This window comes from Alosa sapidissima, chromosome 6, assembly GCF_018492685.1.
Source record: "Alosa sapidissima isolate fAloSap1 chromosome 6, fAloSap1.pri, whole genome shotgun sequence".
Taxonomy (NCBI): domain Eukaryota; kingdom Metazoa; phylum Chordata; class Actinopteri; order Clupeiformes; family Clupeidae; genus Alosa; species Alosa sapidissima.
Window position 1 is genome coordinate 11,719,626 of NC_055962.1, and position 26,069 is coordinate 11,745,694.

At 42.4% G+C, this 26,069-nt stretch overlaps 1 protein-coding gene across 9 annotated transcripts in view; it reads left to right on the forward strand.

Moving 5' to 3' along the window:
- Positions 1-1,778: 1,778 nt before the first annotated feature.
- The window catches only part of ppm1ab (protein phosphatase, Mg2+/Mn2+ dependent, 1Ab), a 62,914-nt gene continuing 38,623 nt past the window's right edge, over positions 1,779-26,069 (forward strand). For 3 of the 9 annotated variants that reach the window (XM_042094506.1, XM_042094505.1, XM_042094507.1), the window contains exons 1-5: positions 1,779-2,129; positions 3,236-4,175; positions 4,634-4,751; positions 9,838-9,949; positions 11,924-11,981. In XM_042094506.1, the coding sequence (XP_041950440.1) occupies positions 3,255-4,175; positions 4,634-4,751; positions 9,838-9,949; positions 11,924-11,981 (1,209 nt within the window). In that variant the 5' untranslated portion in view covers positions 1,779-2,129; positions 3,236-3,254. Of the gene's footprint in view, positions 2,130-3,235; positions 4,176-4,633; positions 4,752-9,837; positions 9,950-11,923; positions 11,982-12,573; positions 19,997-26,069 lie in introns of those variants that run through there. The other 6 variants (XM_042094514.1, XM_042094509.1, XM_042094512.1 and 3 more) reach the window with 4 other exon arrangements.

The following is a 26,069-nucleotide window of genomic DNA, read 5'->3' on the forward strand; positions in this document are numbered from 1 at the left end:
CAAAAAGTGTGTAATAATGTTGACCATAATCCTGTAAATCTGATACCTTGACAACCCTGACTCAGACATAGGATCAGTGTGATATCAAGGCACTTGCACAAACAGATCTGTACAGATAGATCTTTTGCTCAAGGACCAATGCAATCTTAGCTTCATATGTGTTGTTTCTTTATTAACAAAGTTTTTTTTACTTCTATGAATAAGATAGAGATTGTACAGTACACAAAAGCACGTCTCTCACCTACTCTCACTTCTGACTCTCAGATGAAATGCTTTCCTTTATTGCCGCATGATTGCAATACCTGGATGAAGAAGGGAATATTTTCAGAGGCTTATGTGTAATCAAGACTCGAAATGTGAGTGGTGAGATGGCAAGTGAGTGCAGGTGTAGCCTGTACACAACTGATTAGTTGCACTGAAAACACTCATAATCTTCTCATACAGAGATGTTTTTTTTTAGCTCCCTGAGGCTAAGTAAGTTTTGATAGGCCAGCAGGATACAAATGTTAAGATTGAGAAACATTTTGGACTGTTATGCATGTATTTTTGCAACTTCTTGATACATTTACACGTATTCTTTTAGCAGACAACGTTATCTAAAGTGACTTACATATGTCAACTATATTACAAGGGATTACATTGTCCCCGGGTTAAATGTCTTGCTCAAGGGCACAGTGGTGGAGGCTGGGAATTGAACCAACTTTCCAGGCTAATGCATGCTAACCCAGCTCCTTAACCACTACACTACCACCGCCATATATATTAGCATCAACAACGATGTTAAACTGAAATGTGACTTCCCTTTGTTCCGCTTTTTTTTTCATCATAAAGGAAAGCTTTTGTAAAGCCATTTGAGACTAGCAGGTTTAGCCTTAGGGCTTTCTGTGTTTTTGTACATGATAGCAGCAACACTCATTCAGTGACACTGAATCATCATGAAAAATTAGAATCAACAACATCCCTTGCTCTGGTGTAAGCCTAATGCACTTGGTGTTTGAGCAACATATATCTTAAGTGCAGAAAGCCTTCTGAAGCAGACACTCAAGTCACCCAGTGGACTTGCCTGTCTTTAATTTAGCTTTTAATGTTGACCCCTCAGCTCAAGATAAATAATTTACCCAAGTAATTAGCATATTTGGCTGCTTCTGAAGATCAGCAAGCCCCACTTATGGGTTTTAATGGCAATGGGAGAGCAGAGGGCAATGTCACGGGCACTGCAATTGCTATCCCATCACGTCAATTTTGCTATTCAGTGAGTGTGATGTAGGCCTACCTGTAGTATCTCAAACAAATGGCAAACACATTTCAGACCTATAAGTGAAATGTATATAAAAAAAAAACATTCCTATGCCAACCTACATTTAAGCTATAGGCTAGGCTACCTGACAATTTGATCAGGCCAACAAAGACGTTGAATTAGGCAGCAGTCTACTGTGGACTAAAGTAGGCCTACAATAAATAATGCAAGATCTGAAAACAAGTCAGATGTGTGTGTGTGTGTATATATATATGCTGACAAGATAACCCAACGATTTACAGGCTGTAGGAGAACTCCGTATAAATTAATGATTAATGTGAAGGAGAAATATTAAGGCACGTAATTCGGCCGCTGAGCCCTACTGTTTTCGTTGACACCCACTGCATTTCTGTCTCCAAAACTGATGCTATTTCTGTGCAGTATGTGATGATGTAATTCTCAGAAGCACGCAACCTGCTGTATGCAGGCCTACCTACATCCGGGCTTCGAAAGAAGAGCGATAGCTTGTGTTTAGGTAGGTAATGCAGGAAAAATTGGGCACCCAACTGATATGCTTCATTGGGAAATATATGTACGTAGAGTAGAGTATGGTTCTCTAATACTTCGCATAAAGCTTTCAAAGAATAATATATCTTTGACTGGCCCATGTAGATACCATGTTTTTTCCATCTGAATGTAGCCGGTTGAAGGCGGTCTCTCCCCTTCATTACAATCGCTCTGATCCCTCTTTTCCCTCGGTGTTCCATTCCCAGCAGTAAGCTAGCTAGCAACCATTCAGCTAAGGATAGTTTGCTAGCCACTGTGCTGCTAGCTACACCCCTCTTCTTTTTCTGCATGGTTTCACACAGCAAATCGTAGCATACGGATAACGGTAAGTGACGAAATTGTCTCAATTTTCTTGAATGTCAATGATGGAACTCTCTGTTCTCTTTGTAGCTCTCTGACAGTTAGCTAGGTAGATAGCTAGCATGCTAGTTGCATAACCAACCATCCAGTTGCAGCCAAAGGGAGGGCTCAAGGGAGAAAAACAGGCCGTCTAGTGAAGTCGCAAGGCATACAACGCATGTCGATAAATCCCCAATAATGAGCCTTATTAGCACTATATGCACAATTGCAGTGGCGATAGTACTTCAGATATTTAACTTTTCTTAATTGTAAACAGCTCAGCCATTCATTTGTTAGCTGTCCATCAGCCTCACTCAAATATGAGTTTTTGCCATAGGCTATGGTCTTTGCTCTCTAATTAGCTATCGCTAGCTGACTAGCATTTACGACTACCAAAACTTGCTTGCTAGCTAGCTCCTACATCCATAACAAATCGGTTAATATCAGCAGACATTCTACTAATGTTGTTACATTGCAACGGCACCAGTTTATCAAGTTAGCTAAGTGACTGTCATAGTGGCTTATTCACATTGCTCGTTCATGTTATTAACTCGAATGTCACTTTTAGCCAGCGGGCTAGCCAATGGCAGCTAAGGTTAGTGTACTGAACGCATTTGTAGCCAAGCAACGAATACAGCTCTTTCCGTGTTGTTAAACTTGAAATTGAGGTCTATATTGACTTAACTTGTCAACGTGTTTAAAAGGGGCAGGGGCAGACATCTGTAATGATTGATTGATTTGTTAGTTTTGACAGTTAACGGTAGCTAAAATGTCATGATGTCATCATGTTAAAGTAGACAACTGCTGCTGACCATCAATCTCCCTCCCTGTTTACGTTTATTGATTGATTAACCCTGTTGAAAAACTTATTTTTTGTGGCATTCTATAAAGTCAGCTGGATCCATTAGGATTTGTGATAGTAAGGCAATTATGTTGTGTTATTTTTTATCACCTATGTTTCTTACTAAGTCATTGATTGATGTCCATTCTGAATGAAAGCATTAAGCTTCTTAGCTGTTAAATTCTAAGCATAATTCAAAGTGATTTAATATCGTTCTGATGTTTTTTGTTTGTTTGTTTGTTTGTCTTCAGAAAGAAACAGAACAAGAACATGGGGGCTTTTCTGGACAAGCCAAAGATGGAGAAGCACAATTCGCATGGTGAGGGCAACGGCCTCCGCTATGCACTGAGCAGCATGCAGGGCTGGAGGGTGGAGATGGAGGATGCGCACACGGCAGTGATCGGCCTGCCCAACGGCTTGGCTCCCTGGTCCTTCTTCGCCGTGTATGACGGACACGCAGGCTCCCAGGTGGCACGCTACTGCTGCGAACACCTGCTGGATCACATCACCAGCAACCCAGACTTTCGAGGCATAGGCTGGAGTGGGAGTGGGAGTGTCAGTGTCGGTCTTAGTGGTGGTGGTGGTGGTGGACGAGGCTGTGTGGGAGAGGAGTGTTCAGAGTTCACAGAGCCGTCGGTGGAGAGCGTGAAGAAGGGCATCCGCACAGGCTTCCTGCAGATCGACGAGCACATGCGGGCGCTGTCGGAGCGCAAGCACGGCGCCGACCGCAGTGGCTCCACGGCCGTGGGCGTGATGATCTCGCCGCGCCACATCTACTTCATCAATTGCGGCGACTCGCGAGCCTTGCTGAGCCGCGGCGGCCGTGTGCACTTCTTCACGCAGGACCACAAGCCCAGCAACCCAGCGGAGAAGGAACGCATCCAGAATGCTGGCGGCTCCGTCATGATCCAGAGGGTCAACGGCTCGTTGGCCGTTTCGCGCGCCCTTGGCGACTTCGACTACAAATGTGTGCATGGCAAGGGCCCCACTGAGCAGTTGGTGTCACCCGAGCCTGAGGTCTACGAGATCGAGCGCTCCGATGCCGAGGACGAGTTTGTCGTGCTGGCCTGCGACGGCATCTGGGATGTCATGGGCAATGAGGAGTTATGCGACTTTGTGCGCTCCCGCCTTGAGGTGACCGAAGACCTGGAGAGTGTGTGCAACGAGATTGTCGACACCTGTTTGTACAAGGTAAGGTCACAAAGATAAGCGCTGTTTGACCAGAGAGATTGTGGCTTGTCTGTGGGCATATGTATAGTATTTGTGTGGTTGTCTGCAGGTTAAAGGTTGGAATGATCTCTACTTGCTTGTACATATCCATTCTAGATGGAGAGCCAGAAATGTATCATAAGTATTGGCTCTTTCTCTCTGTCAATTAAGTTGGAAATGTTGGCAATTTTATGTTTTCTGAAATATTACCTATTACTTGTGTTTTAATAGAATCCTTTTTGACATATTGTAAAAGTGAATCACGGTAATGCTACTTATTAAAAACTATTATGCTACTCATAATTTATATTCCAGCTTGATCCCAAGCATTAGTATGGCAAGTGTAATGTTTTCTTAGGCTATTTTACAGCTAGGCTTTTTACAGGTCGGATTGGATCCTCATTAATTCTCTGCTGTCATCTTTTTTACCTTGACCACAGGGAAGCCGGGACAACATGAGCGTGGTACTGGTTTGCTTCCCCGGGGCCCCCAAGATCTCCCCTGAAGCTGTGAAGAGAGAGGCAGAACTGGATAAGTACCTGCAGAGCAGAGTAGAAGGTGGAGCTTCTAAAAAGGCTAATAAATAACTTTGCACTTGCAGAGAGCGCAAAAGAGAGACACATTAGAGAGAGTGAGTGCATTCTTGATTAGTCTCGTGACCTTGTTGTGTGGTGGCGTTTGGCCCCTCTGCAAAGATAGACAGGTTAGCTTCAGGACTCTCCACCCCACTTAAAAAATTTGCCTGCTAAAGTCTTGCTATTGATGTGTTTGACCCACACACGTTTTATACACTCAATGTAGCGTGTCTTTGCCTGTGTAGCCAGGCACATTGAAGAGAATGCAAAGTTCACGTCAAGTTGGAAACCTTCTGTCTTTTTACAGTGACGAATAAGCCTGAATATATGTCTGAATTTTTAGCACACAAAAGTAAATGCAAGTCTTGCATTTTAGGCTAAAGCTAAACCAAATTATCCTCACACACTTGCATCCCACATTTGATGGGTGCATGTTTTTTGTTTTGTTTTTTCTTCCGGTATTTGTCGACCCCCACACAAACACTGTGGTGTGGAAAAATACCCTTTTTAGCTACGACAGAGGTAGTGCAATCACGTCAAAGGAATGTTCACAAAAGGAGTGGCTTAGGACCCCGGACACACACACACACATACATACTCACCGCCTTCTCCTACACACTTTAATGGAAGCTGCTAATAGAAGTAGAGTTAACAAATTTGTAGGAAAAGAAAAAAAAAAGACCAAATCTGTCATCATTTAGTCAGTGAAGTGTTTTTCGTTGGTTGTTTGTGCGTTCTGTTACTGTTAGTATAGAGTCTTTGCCTTAGGGCGTCACTTCCACTTTGTGAAAGCATGTGCTCTTGTTGTTCTTTGGTGTTTGCCACTGATTTGAGCCTACAGCCGTTAGTTTTCTCACTAATTTGTTGTAGTAAAGTCACCATCAGAAAATGACTGATGTAGTCACCGTATGCTAACAGTGTGAGAAATGGCCTAGTTGTGGTGGGGTGTTTTTTTTTCTTTTCTGGATCTCTTCACACCTGTAGTCACGGTGACACCTGATTGCCTTGAAGTTAGTTGAATTCTGCATGCCTCTAAAAGAGTAGGCCTAGTTGTAATGCGACACACAATTGCCTTACCTGTTCTTGATGCGTCCCCTCTCTATTTTAACCCTTCTAAACTCAGTTGGCTGTGGTAGATTTGACAGCACCTGTGCTACTCCAGGGTTCATTTTTTAGTAGTAATACTTTGGAAAGGGGGGGGGGGGGGTTCGGAATAAAATCATCCTTAAGATGATATCCCCCCATGCATGCCTTGTACCCCACAGCATGTATTTCTGACCAGCACGTCACATTCCTGTGAGAAGATGTGACGTGAAACCATTTTATCCAGTTTTCTTAAAAAAAATTAAAAAAAGTACCTTTTTTTATTATTGGAGTTTTTTTCTCGTCTCCCTCCTCCCCAACCCCGTCCTGTTAAGACGTAGAAGTTTGCAGCGAATTGTTTTTTAACTGTTTACTAACGTCATCTAATGTCTGGAGATTTCAGTGTTTTTTAATGTCTCGAAGTTAAACGCAGTATTTGAAAGATTGTATAAGACATTTGTAATGATGCTATTAGCATAAGGGAGATGTTTACTGCTTCTTTGCCTCAAACCAACATTTGTCTTTTTTCGTCATGGCTTGTCTTAAGTTATGGCTGTTCTTTTCAGGGTTGAACGTGAGGACAGTAATATGGGAGGAATTTGGGAGATGTTAACACACTATGAGAGGGACCCAGTCAGTCAGTAGCATTAGGGTTTCTTTTGCAAAATTGTCTTTCACATGAGCTAGCCCTCCATCACACAAAGCACCTCTCAAAAGGATGGTCACTGGTAGCCACAACAGTGACCAGGTCGTTTTTTCCCCTTTCCCACATTACAGTGGTTGTGTTGTACATGGTAACTCCTTTAGCCATCACAAATGGCGTGTGTGTCTGTGTGTATGTGTGTGTGTGTGTGTGTGTGTGTGTTGTCAGCAGTCAGCTACAACCTTTGATGTCCTGCCTTAATGGTGTTCCCTTTATGTAAATGCTGGGCAAAGTGCAAAGTCTGTCTGCGAGCAAAGTTCTTGAGCACGAACTAACGGCATTTTGTGGTGTCAGACAGCCATTAGCTGACCCACCACTATTTGTGCTTAAGATGCCCTCATGGCATTAAATTTGCAAATAGATTTTACGTTATTATAACACGTATTAAGCAAGCTTTAGTAAGACATTGTACTTTGCTCAGAATTTAAAATAGGGCCCGGCGTCTCAAAGTTGACGCAGACATAGGCCCGAGTGTATGAGGTTGGGTTTCTGCTGTCCTCTCACTCAGGAGAGCCAAGTCCATTATTTTTAACCCATACCTCCCCTCCTGTTGCCTGGTTCTGTAGAGGCTGCTGGTCAGTGTGCCACCGGCAGCCATTTTCCCTGCGCACCAGACAGAGGGGAGAGGCATGATTACTCATGGGGCTCTCCCACCACCAGTCTCGCATCTTATCGTGGTGCCTGTCTTTATATGGAATCTGTTCCCAACGCAGAGCCATAGTGCGCGCTCTCTCTCTCTCCCTCTCCCTCCCTCTCCCACTGACTCATTCTCTCTCTCTCTCTCATATTCTTTTCTGTCCCTGTGTTTGAGCCAGCACTCTCTCACCCTCTCTCTCTCTCTCTCTCTCTCTATCTCTCTCTCTCTATTTTCTTCTCTCACAGGCACTCTCTATCACTCTTTTCTGTCTTGGTGCTTGTCGGGACCAATCCAATTGTTTACCTCTTCCCTTACAGGAAGCTATCTTGAAGTACAAATTGAATAATAAGGTGCTCTAACTGGAAGCCTAGACACTAAAACCCTTGGTGTTCTCATATGGTAGCTCTCATTCGTTAGTCCATAAAACCCACAATTTGGTTTGTCTCTGCAGTTCTGCGAGCTGAAGTACCTGAAAACAGCTGAGAACTGTCAACATTGGAGGCAAAGATAAACCATAGCCCTGTCTGTGTAGCACTGGGCTCTGTTTCTTGTACAAACATGGCTCTTTGGCAGGGGCAAGGACAATGTAGGGACTGTCCTATACTGGTGGAGACTTTCAAGGCAGCGTCATTTTATTCCACCTGACTCAAGCCAAATCTGAGTAATGGAAAGTGAATCGACTTGTTTTGGATAGCCAAAGTGTGTGCGTGTGTATGTGTGTGTGTGTGTGTGTGTGATAAAAATGCGTCCCATCTTTGTGAAGAATTTAAACAATTTGTAGCCAAATGTTTTGAGTTTTTTTCTGTGCCAGTAACTGAAGTATAGCCCAGAGCCTTACCGTTACGGTGGTGGTGATTTGTCCAACAGACAGTGCTCTGCCTGGCTTTGAAGGATGAAAGGAATCAGATCTAAATTCAAGCAGGCTGACTTTCTGAGAGCTCCAGCTAACAAGCTCGAGTGGCCTTGCCCATCCACGTGGGCCATGCTAAAGCTTAAGCTGTTTTTGTTTATGTTTTTTTTTTTTTTTTTTTTAAACAAGTAGGACTCTAAGAGGGTACACTGACCTTTGAGTAGCAGAGTGTCACTTGACAAAAAAAAAAAACTTATGGGATTTTGTTTGTCTGCTGAGAATTTTGATTGAATCTGTTCATGTGTCCTCTGGATGGGGGATTGTATTTTTGCACTTTTACTGTGGTGGTGCTATTGAAAGGAGTTGATCAGCCCCTGCAGAAAAGCAGACTTTTTTTGTTGGTGCTGCGACTCAACGTCCAAGCAGTCACCACATCTCATTGAAGAGGCACATTGAAGTCTCTGTCTCGGGTCGATACTGACATACAAACAGCAACAGCTGCAGCAACAGACACTTAAGCCGTTATGTTAGTGTGAATGATATATTTCCTGATTGTTTCTTTCTTTCTTTTTAATTTTTTTAAACATAGTTTACCAAAAAAAAAGATCCTCACATTCCATTTCGGAGGGATAGTCTGTATGTTACACTACATTTGTTTCTGTGATTACTGTGTCAGCTGAAATGTTATGCCTTGTTCTCGTATATTACAGTAAAACATCAAATTTTGCACTATTCAGGAGCTACTGAAATAATATTTATATAATCTATTACACATCGTACATTTCTGCATATATTTGCTGTTCTCAACAGTTAATGTGGGGAATTAAAAAAAGAAAGGAAAAAAACATTCATCTTCCCACCAAAAAAAAAAGATTTTGCTCCCTCTGTATCTTATTTGCTAGTTTCAGAATGGGTAGCATGGAGATTTGTGCTATGTATAAAATTGATCTTTACTTTTCTTTATTTCACACTTTCTCTTTCCCCAACGGGCTGTGGCATGTCTTAGTTGTAACCTCTCGGAAGGCAACTCTCTTTCTAGAGCTCGTTTTCAAAAGAGATTTTACTAAAGCTGTTTTCCTAGAAGACTAATAAACTGAATCAGGGTTAGGCACCAAGTACTTAATTTGTTTTTGATTTAGAAACATTTTATTTGTATATTAGCAAGCACCCAAGTATTAGAAAACTGTAGTGACAAACTGTGATGTTGTCATTCATTAGTTGTCATTAAAGAAATGATGTATTCAAATAAAGTTATTTACTTGAACCTCCTGAGCATTTTGGGGCTGTTTTTGTACTTCCTGATTTGAAATGTCCGGTTTGCATCAAGCAGCAGCTTGGCTAGTTGCTAATGCTAATCAGGAGTGTATACTATACCCTTCGTTTCACATTTACACGAATATTAACGCAAAATAAAACCAATATCATGATTTGCCATACTCACATAATTTGCCAGTCTCACCACTGTGATGTGAAGACGAAGATTTGAACAAATAGAGAAGAGAAGAGGTATTAGCTTAAGGAAAGGACTGTGAGTAAGAGAGGCTAACTTCATGAGCCAAAAAGGACAACCATGTAATGAGACTAGCCAACTTTCCTGATCTTTTTTTGGTTCTTAGTCATTAGTTAGTTCCTTTTTTTTTTTCTCATTTTGCACTCTCTCACTTTATGTTTGTTATGCATATAATACATATACATTTTATTAAATGTTTATATTTAGTTTAACTATACACTTAATTCAATAACGATGCTTGTGCAATACAAACCCCACTTACTCAGAAGTCCTTGTGATTCCCCAGAGATCATTAAGAAGCAGGGTGACGAGGGGGCCCCGGACTTAGTCCATGTGATGCATACGTTAGCGACGGAGAGCATCCCCAACCTCCCACCTGGGGGAGAGCTGGCCAGCAAGTGAGTGTGACCCACCTCGCACACACGGACACATTACATACCATGTTTACATACATATAGTTACAGTCATGCATAACTAGTTAAACCACCCCAAAGTACACAGGTTGATGTATGACTTATGACCCCCCATACCCATTTTAATTAATTAAAACATTAGTCCTAACCAAGTTCTAAAGCACTGAAGTACGGATGTAAACACTTCTTTGTATACTCCAGCATATAAATGGAACATATTTTTTATATAACTAACAACATTTTTACATTAAAGCGTTTTAACATCCATTGCCCACTTTTAGGCTTTTAATGTCCTCTTCACAGCATTTGGCAGGTTGCAGCTGTGTTTCACTGCGTGCTTCTGTAATTAACGTCTCTGTGGCACACACAGAGAGAGAGAGAGAGAGCGTTGCCCAGTCTGGCTTGCTGGCTCATTAGAGTACTCAGCGTGTTCCTCTAGCCCCGCCGTTACTCATAAATCGCAGCTCATGGATCTCTAGGCTCTCGCTCGCTCGCTCCCACTCTCTTGCTCACTCAGTCCGCTCACACATGTTTTAAACCAACAGAACCTGGACGCGGCGCTGAAACCCTGAAACCCAAACCCTGTGCCTGCGTCGTTAATCTCTCTATCTGATCCCATAGCTTATCTGTGCCGTTTTTCCAGGTGAATTCCCGTGTGGTGTTTTTTTTTATTTTGTTTGTGTGCGTGTCTGTTTCGTTTTTATTTTTTCCCTCTAAAGATTATGTTTGTCAGCAACATGGCCCGATCCATTCCTGTTTCTAAATCGGTACCTTTTCGCACACACACACACACACACACACACACACACACACACACCCTACTGTCTCTTTTCTTCTGCTGTTAAATTATTCATCATATGGAATTAAATATTAAATGGGCGCAGGGAAAATGAAATCGTGGTGCCGTCGCTGCAGCCGCAGTGGTTACCGTATGTGCGCCACCTCCCCTCTGCCCACACCTAGTCGCTTCCTGGAGGAGCATGCGTAGTACTGGCCGAGGTGTGCGTGCGTGCGTGCGTGCGTGCATGCGTGCGTGCATGTGTGCGGGGGAAGAGGGGTGGTTACTGTTCACACCCTGCCGTAGCTTACTGTCCTGTGTGCCCGCCGCCTGCTTTTTCACAAGGAGCTTTTGTCGACACGCTCGAAATATGTCACAACGATAGCTTCCGTCGCAGATCTCCTGGATTATTTTAGGAAGGCGGAGGGGGGCGGCACCCTGGTTTGGAAGGGACCAGGAAGCACCAGAGACTTCGTGGCCTCGATGATATCGTGATAACATCACGATGCTTCATGCCACATTTTTAATTTGCGTGTCGTCCTGAATACGTCCTCTGGTTTCTCATATGACTTCTTGGTGGAGAATAGAGGATGGGTGAGGAGGCAACCTTTGGACTCCCCCTGCATGTGAAGGCCATTGCTTCTTGTCCTTTCCTGTTTTTTCCTGGTTTTTGTGTCCTTTTGAAAATGAAATTCTTGAGAGCCTTTCGTGAGAGGAGAACAGGGAGGGGGAAAAAAGCAAGAGCAATGGCAAGTACATAATTGGGGACCCCATTGAATAAATGATTGGGATAATCGCCTGCGTGTGTTTGTTTTCAAACAAGGTAGAACGCTCCTGCGCCCTGGCGTGCAGGTTGCTTGGAAACCAGCCGGAGAGGGTAAATTGCTCATCACAGTTCAATACCCAGACAGGCGTTTATTTCTTTTTTTTTTTTTTTTAAAAAAGGAAAGGAAAAAATAAAAAAAAAAGTTCCCATCTCTCCCAACACTTCACTTAGCGTCTCGGCCATTGCTCTGTGTGTGTGTGTGTGTGTGTGTGTGAGAGAGAGAGACAGAGAAAGACAGACAGAGAGAGTAGCCTTTCAGGGTTAGTGTCTGCCTGGCATTCAAACACCTCTCGTGTGTGTGTGTGTGTGTGTGTGTGTGTGTGTGTGTGTGTGTGTGTGTGTTGTCTTACCCCAGGCGTAGTGTGGTGGAGGCCGTGTACAACAGACTCAATCCCCACAAAGGCGACGACACAGTGAGTACAACCTCCTTGGCACATTGTTGACATCGGCAGGGGGAGAGAGAGGAAGGGCAATAGGGCTGAACTAAAAAAAAAAATCCACCTTCATTCTCTAAAGTCCCCCCCCCCACCCCACCCCCCGCCCAGCCCTCATTACAACATTGCATGAGTCAGCTCAAAAGTGTGAGGCTCGTGTGGAAAAATGCTTAAGTATTTAGCCTTTGTTTAATACGGGACATTCAGGTGACCTGAGAATTACTAGTCTCCTCTGTCCCACAATGAGCCCTACAGAACATTCAGGACATTCACTCAATTACTATGTAGTGAATAGCCACCATGTTGTTAGTCTACTATACAGTGAACATGTAGTGAATAGCCACCATGTTGTTGTTCACTCTATAGTAGACTAGGTAGTGAATGAGTGAATGTTTCCGAACTCAAGGCTAGTTCTTGGGTGTGTCGTTTTTCTAGGGTTATTTCTACCTGTTCACAGTTTCACTAATAAAGTTAGTCAGGTGCTGGTAGTAGTAAGTGAGTGGTCTTGAGCATTCATAAGAAGCCACTCCTTGGTCTTTTACACGTTGTATCTCAACACCCCTTTTTTCAGTGTGGGGCTACCAAAGAGGGCAGAGTGTTTGGGACCTCCAGACTGTAGAAGGTCTGAAGAGGGAAATCCTCCCTTTACTCTTCCACTGTCTCTCTCTCCTTTGTTTCTCTGTTCCTCCCTCTCTTTCTCTACGTCCCTACCTCTCTACGTACACTTTCTCACTATACACCAGTTTCTATCTTTCACTCCCCCTCTTTTATTGTTTTTATATTATGAACGTTTCTCTGTTTTTCTCCTTACTTGTTTTTCTCTCTCTCCCTTTCTCTCTCTCTTTCTCTCTCTCTCTCTTTATCCTCATCTTTTTCTCTCTAAAGGACTCGGCATCAACAGATGACATGTGGTAACACAGCCTGCCTATCCCTTAAGCACTGTTATCTCACAAATGCCACCTTGTAATTCGAGACCAACCACAGCCACAACCAACCCCACCCCCACCCACCCACCCCTACATACACACACACACACCATCCATCCTCTATCCACTGCCTGGACAGCTCTCTCTGGTATAAAAGAAGGGAATACGATGGATGTGTGGAAGGGGTGAATGAGAAAAAGGAGGAAGAAGAGGAACAATTCCAGCAACAAGCACAAGCAACCACTTCCCCTCACTGAGAACCAGCCCATCAACCCTAACCCTCAGCATTGCACAGCAACAGTCCACCTTGGAAGCTCCGCACTGATCCATGTCCTCGGTTGTCTCACTTGCTTCTATTTGTGGTGGGCGTATTTTTTATTAATATATATATATTATTTTTTTTATGGTTTGATTTGGTTTGGGTTCTTCGTCCTTGCACCTTAGAAACACTAGTTGTGAAGTACATGGGGGTGGGTTACACTAGGGTGGTTGTGGGTTTGTTTGGATCAGTTTGAATGGATGTGTCTTCCGATGCATTTGTATGCGTTTTGGTGGGAGTGTGTATATGAGGGATAGATTTATGTGTTCATTTATAAATTAAAAAAAAGTATCTGTGAAGTGCAGTAGTCCTTCTGACTGGCAAAATAAGAAGCCTCTATTTAGCAAAGTTAGTGATGAAGTGTAAACAAGCAACCAAGCAAACAAACAAACAGATAACAAACAAAAGAGGAAATCACTCAAGATATATAATAGGAGAATTCCCAAGTCTTTGCTCTTTGAGGTTATGTTGAGATGCGGTACTTTTGTGGGTCAACCACGGGAAAAAAATCACAATTGTGATATAAAAAAAAAAGGTAAAATATTTGTATTGTTGTGTTTTCTATTTCTATCTGACTGTCTCCCCTTTTTCCTTACACTGGCTTTTACGCCCCTCTGATCAATCTCTCAATGCAGGTTCTTCTCTGCCACCCATTTTTCCAGTTGGATTGTGTATGCTTTTTTTTTTTAAAGAGAGTGTGTGTGTTTGTGCGTGTGCGTGTTTGTGTCCGCTTGTGTGTGTCTGAGTGAACCACTATCCTTGAGCTAGTGTGAATGTGAGAGTGCAATCAGGTGACGATGCCTGCGTTGGCCGGAGAGAAAAAAAAAGTGGGATCTGGATATATGTGCTCCCTCTCAAATGGCAAGGGCGCCATTATTGTGTGATTGCCAGCAGGGATGACTTTGCCACTGCAGGCCTGTGATTGTCTCCTCACCCTTACAGTATAGGAGTGCAAAAAGTATGTATTGTCAAGGCCGTCTTCACACTCTTTTTTTCCCCTTCTCTCTTTCCTGTTATTTTACTATTTTTATTTTATGCTTTGCTTGTGAATGAAGCCTGCCAGCCTGCTAGACATGAAGCGAATTGGCCTTTGTTAAAGAGAAAAGTGAGAGAAAAAAGAAAAAAAAAAACACTAACTCTTACTCTGTCTCCTTCCATTTTCTTTGTTTATGGCAAGTTGTTGTTGTTGGCTCATAAAGGGGCAGTTCAGGTGTTCAGGACAGAAGCAGAGTGGAATGTCCTTCATGTCAGCCATTGCTTAGATCCACCTTTTGTCTTCATACTTACTGTCCTTCATTACCTGTCCACAGTAGTCGTCAAACCTAGAGTCCAGTTTCAGAGGCCCATGCAGCAATAGTGGGTGTGTGTAGAGAGTGTAATTCCCAATCGGTCTGGTGCATCAGTACACCCCCAGAGCACAGGCTCCTGATGCTCTACGTGTGCTTTGCACATTGGCTTTCTGACAAATCTTACCATGGCCGTAACATGGATAAATGCTGAGAAGTTACTGATTTAGAGCAGCCTCATTTAAAGCAACACAGTGCAGTTCTTTTACCTTAAAACAACAGCTTCTGACTCATTTTGGTGCTAAACTGACTTACAATAGGGAAAATTAAGTTTCAAACATTGCCAATGTACGCCCGGAATGCCCTATATTTCATGATGTTATGTTGATCGGGTAGGATCAAGATCCTTTTACTTATTTTTATTTTTTTTGACAAACTGGGTGTCACCTCAGCGCTAAATAACGTTGCATATTGACACCAAGGGGCATAGATATCAGTTCTTCCATTGTGTTGCTATTGCATGTTTGTGATTTAGTTAGTTGAATCAGACAAGAAACGAAGGGCTGTTGTAAGGTGAAAAATAGAGGTTTGGCTAATGCAGAATTCATGAGTTGCAACCGTAACTAATGAAATTACTTACAGCAATGTCAGCGTGTCATTTTTTTCCAATATTTAAGGAAATTGACTTGTCTTGGCCTATCCTCCTTTGCCATTTCCAAGTATCCAATGAATACCTGCCTTGCAAACTTGCAAATTTTGCATGTAGGTTAATCGCCGTCACCAAAATTAGTTTCAGAGTTGTGTGTGTGTTGAAATTTCATATTAATTTAGCAAACAGGCTGAAGCCATCTGAACGGAGTTGCATAAACAGTGTGGAAATCAAATAAAGACCATATGTGGAGGGAGTTGATTTAGTCTTTTCCTTTAATCTATTTCAATGTCCTCGCACCGCTCTTTCATATTTCAAACAAGGCTCTGGTAGTTTTAAATGGTGATTGGTGCGTACACTTAGGCAGAGTTGGACTTTGTCAGAAATGTAGAGGTGCGACCATGAAAGATGAAAAGGAGGTGTTTTTGCGTTGAATATAGGGCTGCAACCTATTTTCATAGTTGATTAATCTGTTGATTATTTTCTCGACCGATTATCTTAACCGATTAGTTGTTTGATCTATATAAAAATTTGATATACGATTCCAAATAATTTAAAAGTTGACAACTAATTGATTACTCTATTAATTGTTGCAGCCCTCGTATTGAAGCTGTTTATGCACAGAGATGCGGAGGTAGGAAAGTTCACAAGCTTGATTATTTTTTACCAAGGGTCTCAGTGGATTGCCTGGAATGCGTGTTTCTGTTCCCTTACGAGAGGAGTATTATATTTTCAGCTTTAATGTGTGTTAATAAGTGTGAATGTTAAGTGATATTTTTGGTTCTTCTTTTGAGATGATGCTACTCACCCCATCCACTCTTTATGAATTTTTCGAAGAGTTGAATATTGGTTAGGAAAAAATAATAATTTGGTGATCTCTCCTTGACCTTCCTTTGCCAATTAACGAGGACTCAAAAGTCTACCTTCCTCCTAGTTCCCTGTGATTCAGAAAACACAGTGAAGGGGTGCTCGGGGAGTTCCACAGTTTTGTGTTAGCAAGAGCATGGTGAAGTTCACCTATTATTATATTTTATAGTTTGTATTATATTTTACAGTTTTTTCTTTTTCTGCCAGTCAAGTACTTCGTGGGAGGCTCACCGTTATTAGTTGTCACCAAATTTATAACGCAATAGCACACGTCACAAACTACTGTAGACCTGTTAACTAGCCCCAAGCTCACTGTGGCTTTGCCTTGTATGTATGTATTCCTTTTCCTTTGGAAACCGTTAGCAGTAATGCATGTTGACTAAATGATGTTGTCAAGGCCACATGACAACAAACATGGAAACTGGTTTTCTTTTCACCAGCTCTCTGCATACGGCCAGATGCCTATACAAGCATAATTGTGTCATATATTTTTACATACAAGTCCTTTTAGGAGTTCAGTACCTCTTCACATGCCCATATAATGGTGCTAACGCTTGATGATGTAGCCTAACCTTCTTAGTAAGCTTCGCCAGGGAACCCAGTGGAAATCTCTTCCTGCGTTCTTGTGTGTATGGAAAAAATGAGCAAGTGGCCTTGCTCTCACAGATGCTGAGTGCCATTGTCATCCTCCCCCCAAGCTGAGGGATGGATGGAGAGCTTTGTGAGATCATATATGCAACCTCCCCTCTGAACTATAAATTAATAGTAAATATAATTATATTGTAAAATTATTAATTATAGTATTGTGTTTGAAACTTCAAATGTCTGTGTTACTGACTTATAGGCAATTCATTTGATTCAGCTATATGAAGCCTTGAGCAAGTCTTCAGATTTATTTTGGAAGGAAGTGAAAGGACCACACACAGCCCTACGAGTTTGGTTGTTCTTAAGTCCAATAGCACCATCACTAAGTAGTGATTTTTATTTTTTAGTTACAGAAGCTGCACATGGTCATGACTGCGTAACTTCTGGAAACCCTGATTGTCTTTTTTGGCTAATCTCTGACATTAGATTGTATAATCTTGCGTGCATTGAGCTCCATGAACTCCAGCTGATGATACACTTGGCAGCTTTTTGAGCAATGTTGCAGGGCGGTGTTCCTGATTATTGTTGTTCGGGCACGTTCCCATTGATATTGGGCAACATTTTTTTATTAATCAGCAGAAGCCATTATCCAATCAGACCATCTGGAACTGGCTATGTGGTTGCCCAGCAACATTGTTAAAAAAAAGTTGCCCCCAGGTGCCCCACCTTAAAAGCTATTCAGATATGATAGTTCCGTCTGTTTTTGCAAGGCTCTGTTCTCTCTGTGTACTTTGTGTTGTAATGTCAAGCTAATGTCAATTTTAGCACATGCAGTGAGGCCAGTTGCTCTTAAGATGACTTGCCTCTACCGAATGGGAGGACTTTTAGTTTAACCAGGTTTTGCCATTATCAAGCTCCTCAAAAAATTTGCTGTTCCATTGTATGTTGCCTGCAGTAGAAACAGCTTATAATGGTCCCGTTGTTTGCTGGTTGTTACCCAGGGCCTTGCTGTTGTGTTTGATGGCATCATTTTGAGTCGTCCCTTTTAGCTAAATGGAGGCTCACAAAAGATATCCTCTTCCAATGGTTGATTTTCTTCACTCTCCCGAAGACTAATTTTTATTACATGTGCTGATCCAGCTATACAGCCGAACCGCAGTACCTCACGAGCGTTTATCACAAGCACTTAGTGCGTCTCCTCTTGCTGCCCGACTGGGAATGATGTGGAACTTGTTGACATGTCTTTTGTGTTGATCTGAGGCAGTGTCTCTCTCTCTCTCTCTCTCTCTCTCTCTCTCTCTCTCTCTCTCTCTCTCTCTCTCTCTCTCTCTCTCTCTCTCTCTCTTTCTCTCTCTCTCTCTCTCATCCCTACCTTTCTCCCAAGTCCTGTTTTTTTTCCCAGTCTTAGTATGTCACTGTCTCTCTGTATCCCTATTTTAAACGAATTGTTAAATCTGTGTGGCTTTGGAATTAAGGGTTGTGGATATAAGCATGGGTGTTTGAACTGTGCTAAATAGAGAATGTTTTGATATATGTTCCCTAATAACATCAATATTCTATTTATTCAATTTGAGAAGTAGAAAAACTAAAGAGTGAACCATGGCTACCTATAGAGTCTTGATAGGTAGCTGTACAATCTTTTTTTTCCTTTAGAGGGTAGATATGGTTCCTTAGAGTAGCCTTTTTCTTCTCGACCATCTGTTCCCTACATTGTATGTGCTAACAGATGTCCCCTTATTTTTGTCTATCAAGGAAATTAAAAATGGGATTTTATTAGGATTTTAAAAGAGTAATATATTCAGGCTAAATACTTGACTTATTTGGAAGATTAACCACTATTGAGAGTTTTTGAATCAAATTGTATTTGCACTGATTGGTAGCCAATGTTGGGTTTTCTGGGGTATTCAAAACAAAATTTTGTACACACATAAAAAAAGTGATCTTTAAAAAGAATACTCAGAGGAAAATATTATTCAGCAACAGGGTAACATCTATTAAATCTGCCACTGAAACAGTAATAATGAAAACAGAAAACAAAGATATGTATAGACACAATCTTTTTAACAGAGTTAACAAGATGAAAAATAAAATGAGATATTCTTCTTAGTGTCTCATACTGTAAGGGAGTATTCATTGAAACAGCCCAATTGCTGTTTGCTGTTTTCTGGCCCGGTACTATGCTGTTGACTTTAATTTCCTCCCCTCATTTCCCTAAATTTTTGGGGCCATGCCACAGCAGGTTAAATTTGCAAAGGCCAAGCCAAACCACAATTTGTTCTGCCCTACCCAGAATATGATCAAGTCAACAGCAAGCCAATTGTGCTGATGAATAGCGAAGAGGGTAGGCAGGGGGGGAAAAAACAAGAACAACAGCTGAGACATTTGGACTGTTTTAATGGTCTTCTTTGTGCTCTACTTTGGCGGTTGAACGTGAATTAAAGAAATTACGGCAGTGGCAGATATTTGCTAGCAGCAACAAAAAGAAAACAGCAACAACAAATAAACAAAATAAGCAAAATAGCAACCGAGATGGGCAAAAAAAAAAAACAGACAAGCTCCACTGTTGAGCTGCCCAGTAAACCTTTTAATTCACTGATAAGCTCACCATTTTGCCTTATGAACTGAACTCTACCCCAGCTTGCTTTGAGACTAGTCACACGATTCAAACTTTGGAAACGTGATCTGACTCATCAAGTTGGTAATTTCTATGTCGACTGTACCTATGTCATAAGCTACAGCTTAGCTATAGAGCAACACGTGCACACTTCAATTGAGAGATTTTTTTGTCTCTGTATTTTCTTTTGTTGTTTTTGTTTTGTTTGCCTTTTTGATGATGATGATGATTATATCTGTGATATGATAATGTAAAATTAAACCACATTAAAAAAAAAGACTGCTCATGTTAGTATTCATGTGTGCACATTGCAGATGAATAAAGGAGATATAATGTACTCCCCTGCTCCCAGTATGTACGTTGTGTGACGCAACAGTAACCTAAGCCTGCCTTTCTCCTCCTGCTTCTTTAGGATTGTCTGTTGTTGAATTTTACACAATGGCTTGGTAATTGTATATTTTGTATCATGTACTTAATTCCAAAGAGAGAAAAAAAATGTCTTTCTCCCTTTTCCTCACGTCTTTTCTGTCAGTGCCCCAGCAATGACCATCTGTTTGGAGTCAGCTGAACAAATTGCATTCCTTGATGTGTTAATTGTTGCTTTTTTTCCTCTCGTTTTGTTTCCTTCCCCACTTAATTTTCTTTCGAGTCCTTTTCTCATTTCTTTTTTCCCCTGTTGCCTCTGAATTTGAAAATGAGTTTCTAGTTTAGAAAAAACGCGGCACTAAATAAATGGATTGCTAACATACTGCATGTCTTGTCTCTTTTGCCGTCATGTCCAGCAGCACTGCCCAAGGTCACTCCCACACACCCACCCCTCTCTTCCTCTCTCTTTATGCTTTGTTCTTTCTCTCTCTAAATGTAGTCATTTGTGCCCGCTTACCAAAACACTAAGCCAAAATTGGCGGCATGGAGCATCGCGGAAGTATTAGTGCTGGGCTTCTACATTGCTAAGCACTGAGAACTAATCCTATCAGTTAACTGATACATTGGCTGTCTTCGTCAGCGGCCTTGCTTCTGCAGGGTGAAATGGATCAAATGGAATTCCGCAGACTGAAAAAAAAGATGCAGAAAATAAAGGTCACAAATAGAGTTCATAATATCAAAACAGAGATGATAAACCATTTTACGCCTTTGGCTAAGGATCCTCATACCATCCAAAAATATGTACTCTCTATTACACTCACTCACTCACTCACTTACTCACAAAGGCAGCAGTGAAAGCAGTTGCATTAGGGTTGCACTACACAAAAATGAATTGTTTTGTGAAATGTTATGATAGAATTTCCAGAGATATTGTCAGAGCATGCTGTAGAAGGGCATCTGGACCAAAAGGCCATAGGGGAATTAAAAACTTTTTTACTCGGTAAAAAGTAATGAGTTGCTATCCTTGATTCAAAAACTATATTCATTACCAGGATTCAGCACCCAGTCCAAATTAGATTAAGGTGTTGAGTGCATTATTGCTGTTTTTTGACAAATTGATGGAACTGACCAGGTCACTGAAATTAATATTATTAATATAAATGGTTATACAACAAAGCATTTGCACCAGCCATACACCACATTCATTGCCTCAGTCTGTACTTGCACAAACCAAGCGCAGGATAAAATATAATTGCTTACTCCCCTCTAACATACATGCAATTAATATGTCATTAGCAGTATTGAGATTGGGAGAAAAGAATAGTTGAGATTAAACCGGCTGTGAAGGTAAGGCATGGGGAGATGACCTTTTTCCTCATGTTTAATTGGTTGTAGGGGGGTGAAGGGAGGGTGGGTGGGGAGTATGTAAATTAGGCTTCAGCTAATGGATGAATCCATTTCCTGCGTGGCACAATTGTTTGGAGTATCGCTAATGAGCACCCAGGATCATCAGGAACCTAAACCAACCAGGTCAGCTGACCTTGCTCTGTCTGTCTAATTACTGCATTAGCAGGGCCCCACTGATCGCCCATGCGTGCCATGCTAAGCTATGTATGTGGTGTAAGGGGGCTACTGCTGCTGCTGCTGCCGTGGCCATATGGTGGCTTAGTTAGTGCCACAGCAGCTAAAGTGCAGCGGCATGACCCGCGGAGCATTAGACATGAGACACAGAACACGCACACACTCGTTGAAGGTTCCCACTCCAGTGCTGAAGTTTAACACACACAGACACACACATATACGTACATGCGTGTAAGCACAGACGCCCCCCCCCAAAAAAAAATACAAACAAAAAAAAAACATGTATGGCTGTTAGGGGGGAAGCTGGTGAAATACACACATTCTCAAACACTCTGGATGCCGTCTGGATAGGCAGGAGCCCCCCTTCCCCCAACCCCCCCCCCCCCAAGGGAGGGCTGGGAGACCCACGTCTGTGTGAACCAGAACAGACCGGACTCCCATCAACAACAAGAGTAAAGTCCTATTTTTCTGCATTCTAATCTAATCTGATACAATCAGATAAGAAGATGGCCATTATACCACATGTCAAATCTATGATACATCCCTTATTATGCTGAGCTTGGCTCATCAACTTACATAATTCATGTAATAGTGAGAAAAGCTGATGCAGTGTGTCCCCATTTAGGATTTCATTATAATTTATTTATTTGCTCATTGTTTTATTATTATTATTATTATTATTATTATTATTATTATTATTATTATTATTATTGTTGTTGTTGTTGTTATTATATGATTATTATTTTGCTGATCCACACATAGGCTTGTTTCTGCTGTGCTGCACAGTGAGGCTCTTGAGGGCAGCAGCAACTGGGTTTGTTTTTGCCTGGATGATCAGTCTCCCTCTGGGCTGAAATCTATGCCTGTCCCCGATTTCTCTCTCTCTCTTTCTCTCTCTGATTCTGTCTCTCTCTTTCTCGTCTCTCTCTTTCTCAGTAGCCACTCAGCCTCTCTGTGTCTACTCAAGGCATTGGGGCCCAAAGAGGTGTAAAGGCAGTAACAGGCTAGAGGGCGCCAGGGATTGTGTGTACGGTGTCTGTGTGTGTGTGTGTGTGTGTGTGTGTGTGTGTGTGTTGGGTTTTTTCAGTGTTAAAATGTTTCTCTGCTGCCATAGGTGCTGCCTTAACAGTCCTTGACCTTTTCCCTGCCACTGAAAAAGCACACAGAAACACGCATATACACATGTGTAGCTCATTTCACTCTGCTTTTCCTTGTCATTCTTCCTCAGTGTCTCTCTCTCTCTCTTTATCCTCCTCTCATTGAATGATATATGTCGCCTTTCTGTTTCACCACTAGTCCAGTAAGGCGGGGATCACACTGGCCAGTGACAAGCGGCAGGTTTCCTATTGTTCTCTATGGTTCAGCAGCGGAACAGTGGCAATGCTAGCGTAACACTAGCGTTGAAGAAGCTAGTCCACTATCCACTATCTTGAAATCTCCTGGATTCTTCTTATAACCTTTTCTTTTTACCTTTTCAAGAATGAATGCGACTCTAACCGCTTAACGTACAGACATGTTGAAACAACCGTTCTGAAGGTCTGGAGTGGGGCAAGAGAGTTGTTATTTCAGATTTTTTTTAAAAATTATACTTTTTGAGAAATAGGGGATTAAAAATGTTAAAAAGCTATTTTTTCCCCCATAGACTTGAATGGCTGTGATGTCATAATGGCCTAAAGCCAGCTGCGCTCGTTAAGCTCCCAGAGTAGTTCCCGGGCTAATCAGAACACTGGCACAGGTGTCACCTGTGAATCCAACTGTCTCAGCTTCTAATGCATACAATGTGGCGCTCCCCAAAACTACACATCCTGTTTAAGTGTTTCCCGTGTGTCAAAATAAAAGTCACAGCCATATCTCATGCTTTGTGCATTATATCCCCAAAACGGCTTGACGCATATGCTTAAAATTTGGTACAAGTGTTTGTATGGACTCAAAGATGAAGTGAGTTGATGTTGGAGGTCAAAGGTCAAGTCCATGAATACTCTGAGCGTGATATCTCAAGAATGCCTTGACATACATGCCTGAAATTTGGTATGAGTGTTTATATGGACTCAAAGATAAAGTGAATTGATGTTGGAGGTCAAAGGTCAAATGTTAAGGTCAAAAACACCTTGAGTGTTATATCTCAAGAACGCCTTGACACACAAGGTTTTTTGGTACGAGGGTTTGTATGAACTCAAAGATTAAGTGATTCAATGTTTTTTTTTCAGGAATCTCCCCACCAACATTAAGCCAGCAGCTTTCTATCCACTATTGTAATTCCTCTGGCATTACATTTCTAGTTCAACTTTCAAAGCGCAACGCAAGCGTATTCCATAGTCAGTTTAGGCAAACGCTTACCCTTGCCGCTGGCCAGTGTGATCCCTGCCTAAAAGCAAAAGTAGAGATAGCGCTCTTAAAGGAATTATCCGGAGTAAAATGCCCTTTAGATCAATTTACGGATGATTGGGAGTACATACGTTGAGTTGACATCCAAATCATGTCATTGGGATGTGTTTTGAGAAAGTTCGATGTTACCGTTTTTAGTCAAAACTCGTTAGCCTGGAAGTGACGCGGGCATGTCATTTCGCTGCTACAAAACGCTATTTTTTTTAGAATTGGAAATTCACAATTTCGTCGCCGTTTTTTTTTTTTTTTTTTAAAACATAGTCCAGTCCATACAACTTCATTTCAATTTCGAAAGAAATACTGGACTATGTTTTAAAAAAAAAAAAAAAAAAAAAACGGCGACGAAATTGTGAATTTCCGGAGCGTGTTACTCCACACTCAGCAATCGACTCCTACGGATTTTCCCCTGAAGATGGCAGCAAAGATGGCAACATTTCCGGAAAGGTACTGGCTTGATGAAATTCATTCTGGACTCTCTATCCGACCACATAAAGACCTCGGGATACTTCGGTTTGGCTTTAGGGACCCTCTACTCACTACCACGTAAGTGTAATGTTGTTTGGAACTGTAGAAGAGGTATAAAAATAGCGTTTTGTAGCGGCGAAATGACATGCCTGCGTCACTTCCAGGCTAACGAGTTTTGACTAAAAACGGTAACATCGAACTTTCTCAAAACACATCCGAATGACATGATTTGGATGTCAACTCAACGTATTTACTCCCAATCATCCGTAAATTGATCTAAAGTGCATTTTACTCCGGATAATTCCTTTAACCTCCAAGTTATCTTATGACATTTCTACTTGTTGATCATGTGGCTCGACGATTGGTTGAATTTTTCATTGGTATGTTTTATTAAACTACTGCCACAATCTAGTAACCAAGTCCGTCTGCATTAGAGCTGATGTTCACATTTTTTAAAGTCTGTGTGCTAATCCACTCATTTATTTATGCCTCGTCACCAATAAGTCACTCTATCAGTGTCAGTGGCTGTTTATGTCAATGTCAGGGGGTGTTGTAAAGTGCTGAGTGTTTTCACTGTGAGCCTCATTTGTTAACTCTAAAACCCAGAGGATTATGGGAATTCTGACATCTACTTTAAATTTCCATCCATATCGCTCTCTCTCTCTCTCTCTCTCTCTCTCTATTTGACTGTTTCCATCATGCACATTTTCCTCGAACCTTTCCCCCCTTCTGTCTCTTTCCTGGAATTAGTTTAGGTAACGGATTCTGCCACACCGCACCGATCTGTAATGGAGAGAGTTGGGTGAGTGAGAGGGAGAGAGAGAGCAAGGCTAATGTGTTGTAATTGATGTTTACTAGGACGCTGTCGCTGTTGGTGCTGGCAGTGTGTGCACAGGCCACAAAGGACACTGTGCCCATGTCCCCAGGCAGTGATGCATGCTGGGTAAAAAAGAGAGAGAGGGTGGTAGTGAGAGTGTGGGCGGTTGGGGGGGGGGGGGGGGGGGCTTGGGTGTTGTTGATGATGGTGAGAGTGGGAGGGTGTCTGTTGCCCTCGTCGCTAGACTGGTTGGGGGGTGAGAATGGAAGGGGAGGGGGGGCAGCATCAGAGAGAGCAGTAATTGAGAACACTCCGCCTTTCCCCAGGGTCCCCGTGCTTACCAGGCATCCCCACAACATATCCAGACCAACACAAGCCGCCCTGCCACAGCCACAATAATGCTCACGTTGGCTCGCGCGCAACCGCTTTTTTCTCGCTCTCCCATCACAGTAACACCATTTCTGCATTACACTGTCACTACAGTGGCGGATCACAGCGGTGCGCGGGGAACTTGCGAGAGGCACCCTGCAAAAGGTCACGGTTGCATTTCACCAGTAGCATTGTTTTGCCTGGACTTGGACATCTCACCCCCTACCACCACTACCAACCCCCACCCGCCACTTGCTGTGGCAGCGGTAGCAGTGTCCGTCTTGAGGGGGGGATGGGCCGGTGATGATGGTGGTCATGGAGCCACAGGCTAGCCAACACAAACCTAGCCGTGACCTAGCTAGTGGGAATTCCATCACAGAGCTGTGTGTGTGTGTGTGTGTGTGTGTGTGTGTGTGTGTGTGGGTGGGTGATAGGACGAGAAGGACACTCCTCTTTGCCTGCTTCCCCGCCTGCCCTCAGTGGCTTGGAGTGGTGTGTGTGGTGGTATGTGTGGCGGTGTTGTTGACAGCAATGGGGGGTGGAGGGGTGGCTTAAGACTTTCTAGCGGATGTTGAAGTGAGTAAGTGTACCATGTTAAGGGTTTTTTTTTTTTTTTTTTTGCTACCCAGCTCCCTGTCTCCCTCCCTCTCTGTCTGTCTCCCTCTCTCTGTTGTCCCCTGCTAACAGTCCTGTGTTGTACATTTACACATTGTACATTCAGCACCCCTGCGCTTCAACACAGGAGCTGAGTATAAAAAAAAAGAAAGAAGAAAGAGAGAGAGCTAGAGCTAGAGAACCAGCCACATCAGCAGTGGGCCAAGCCGGACCGGAGCCTTGT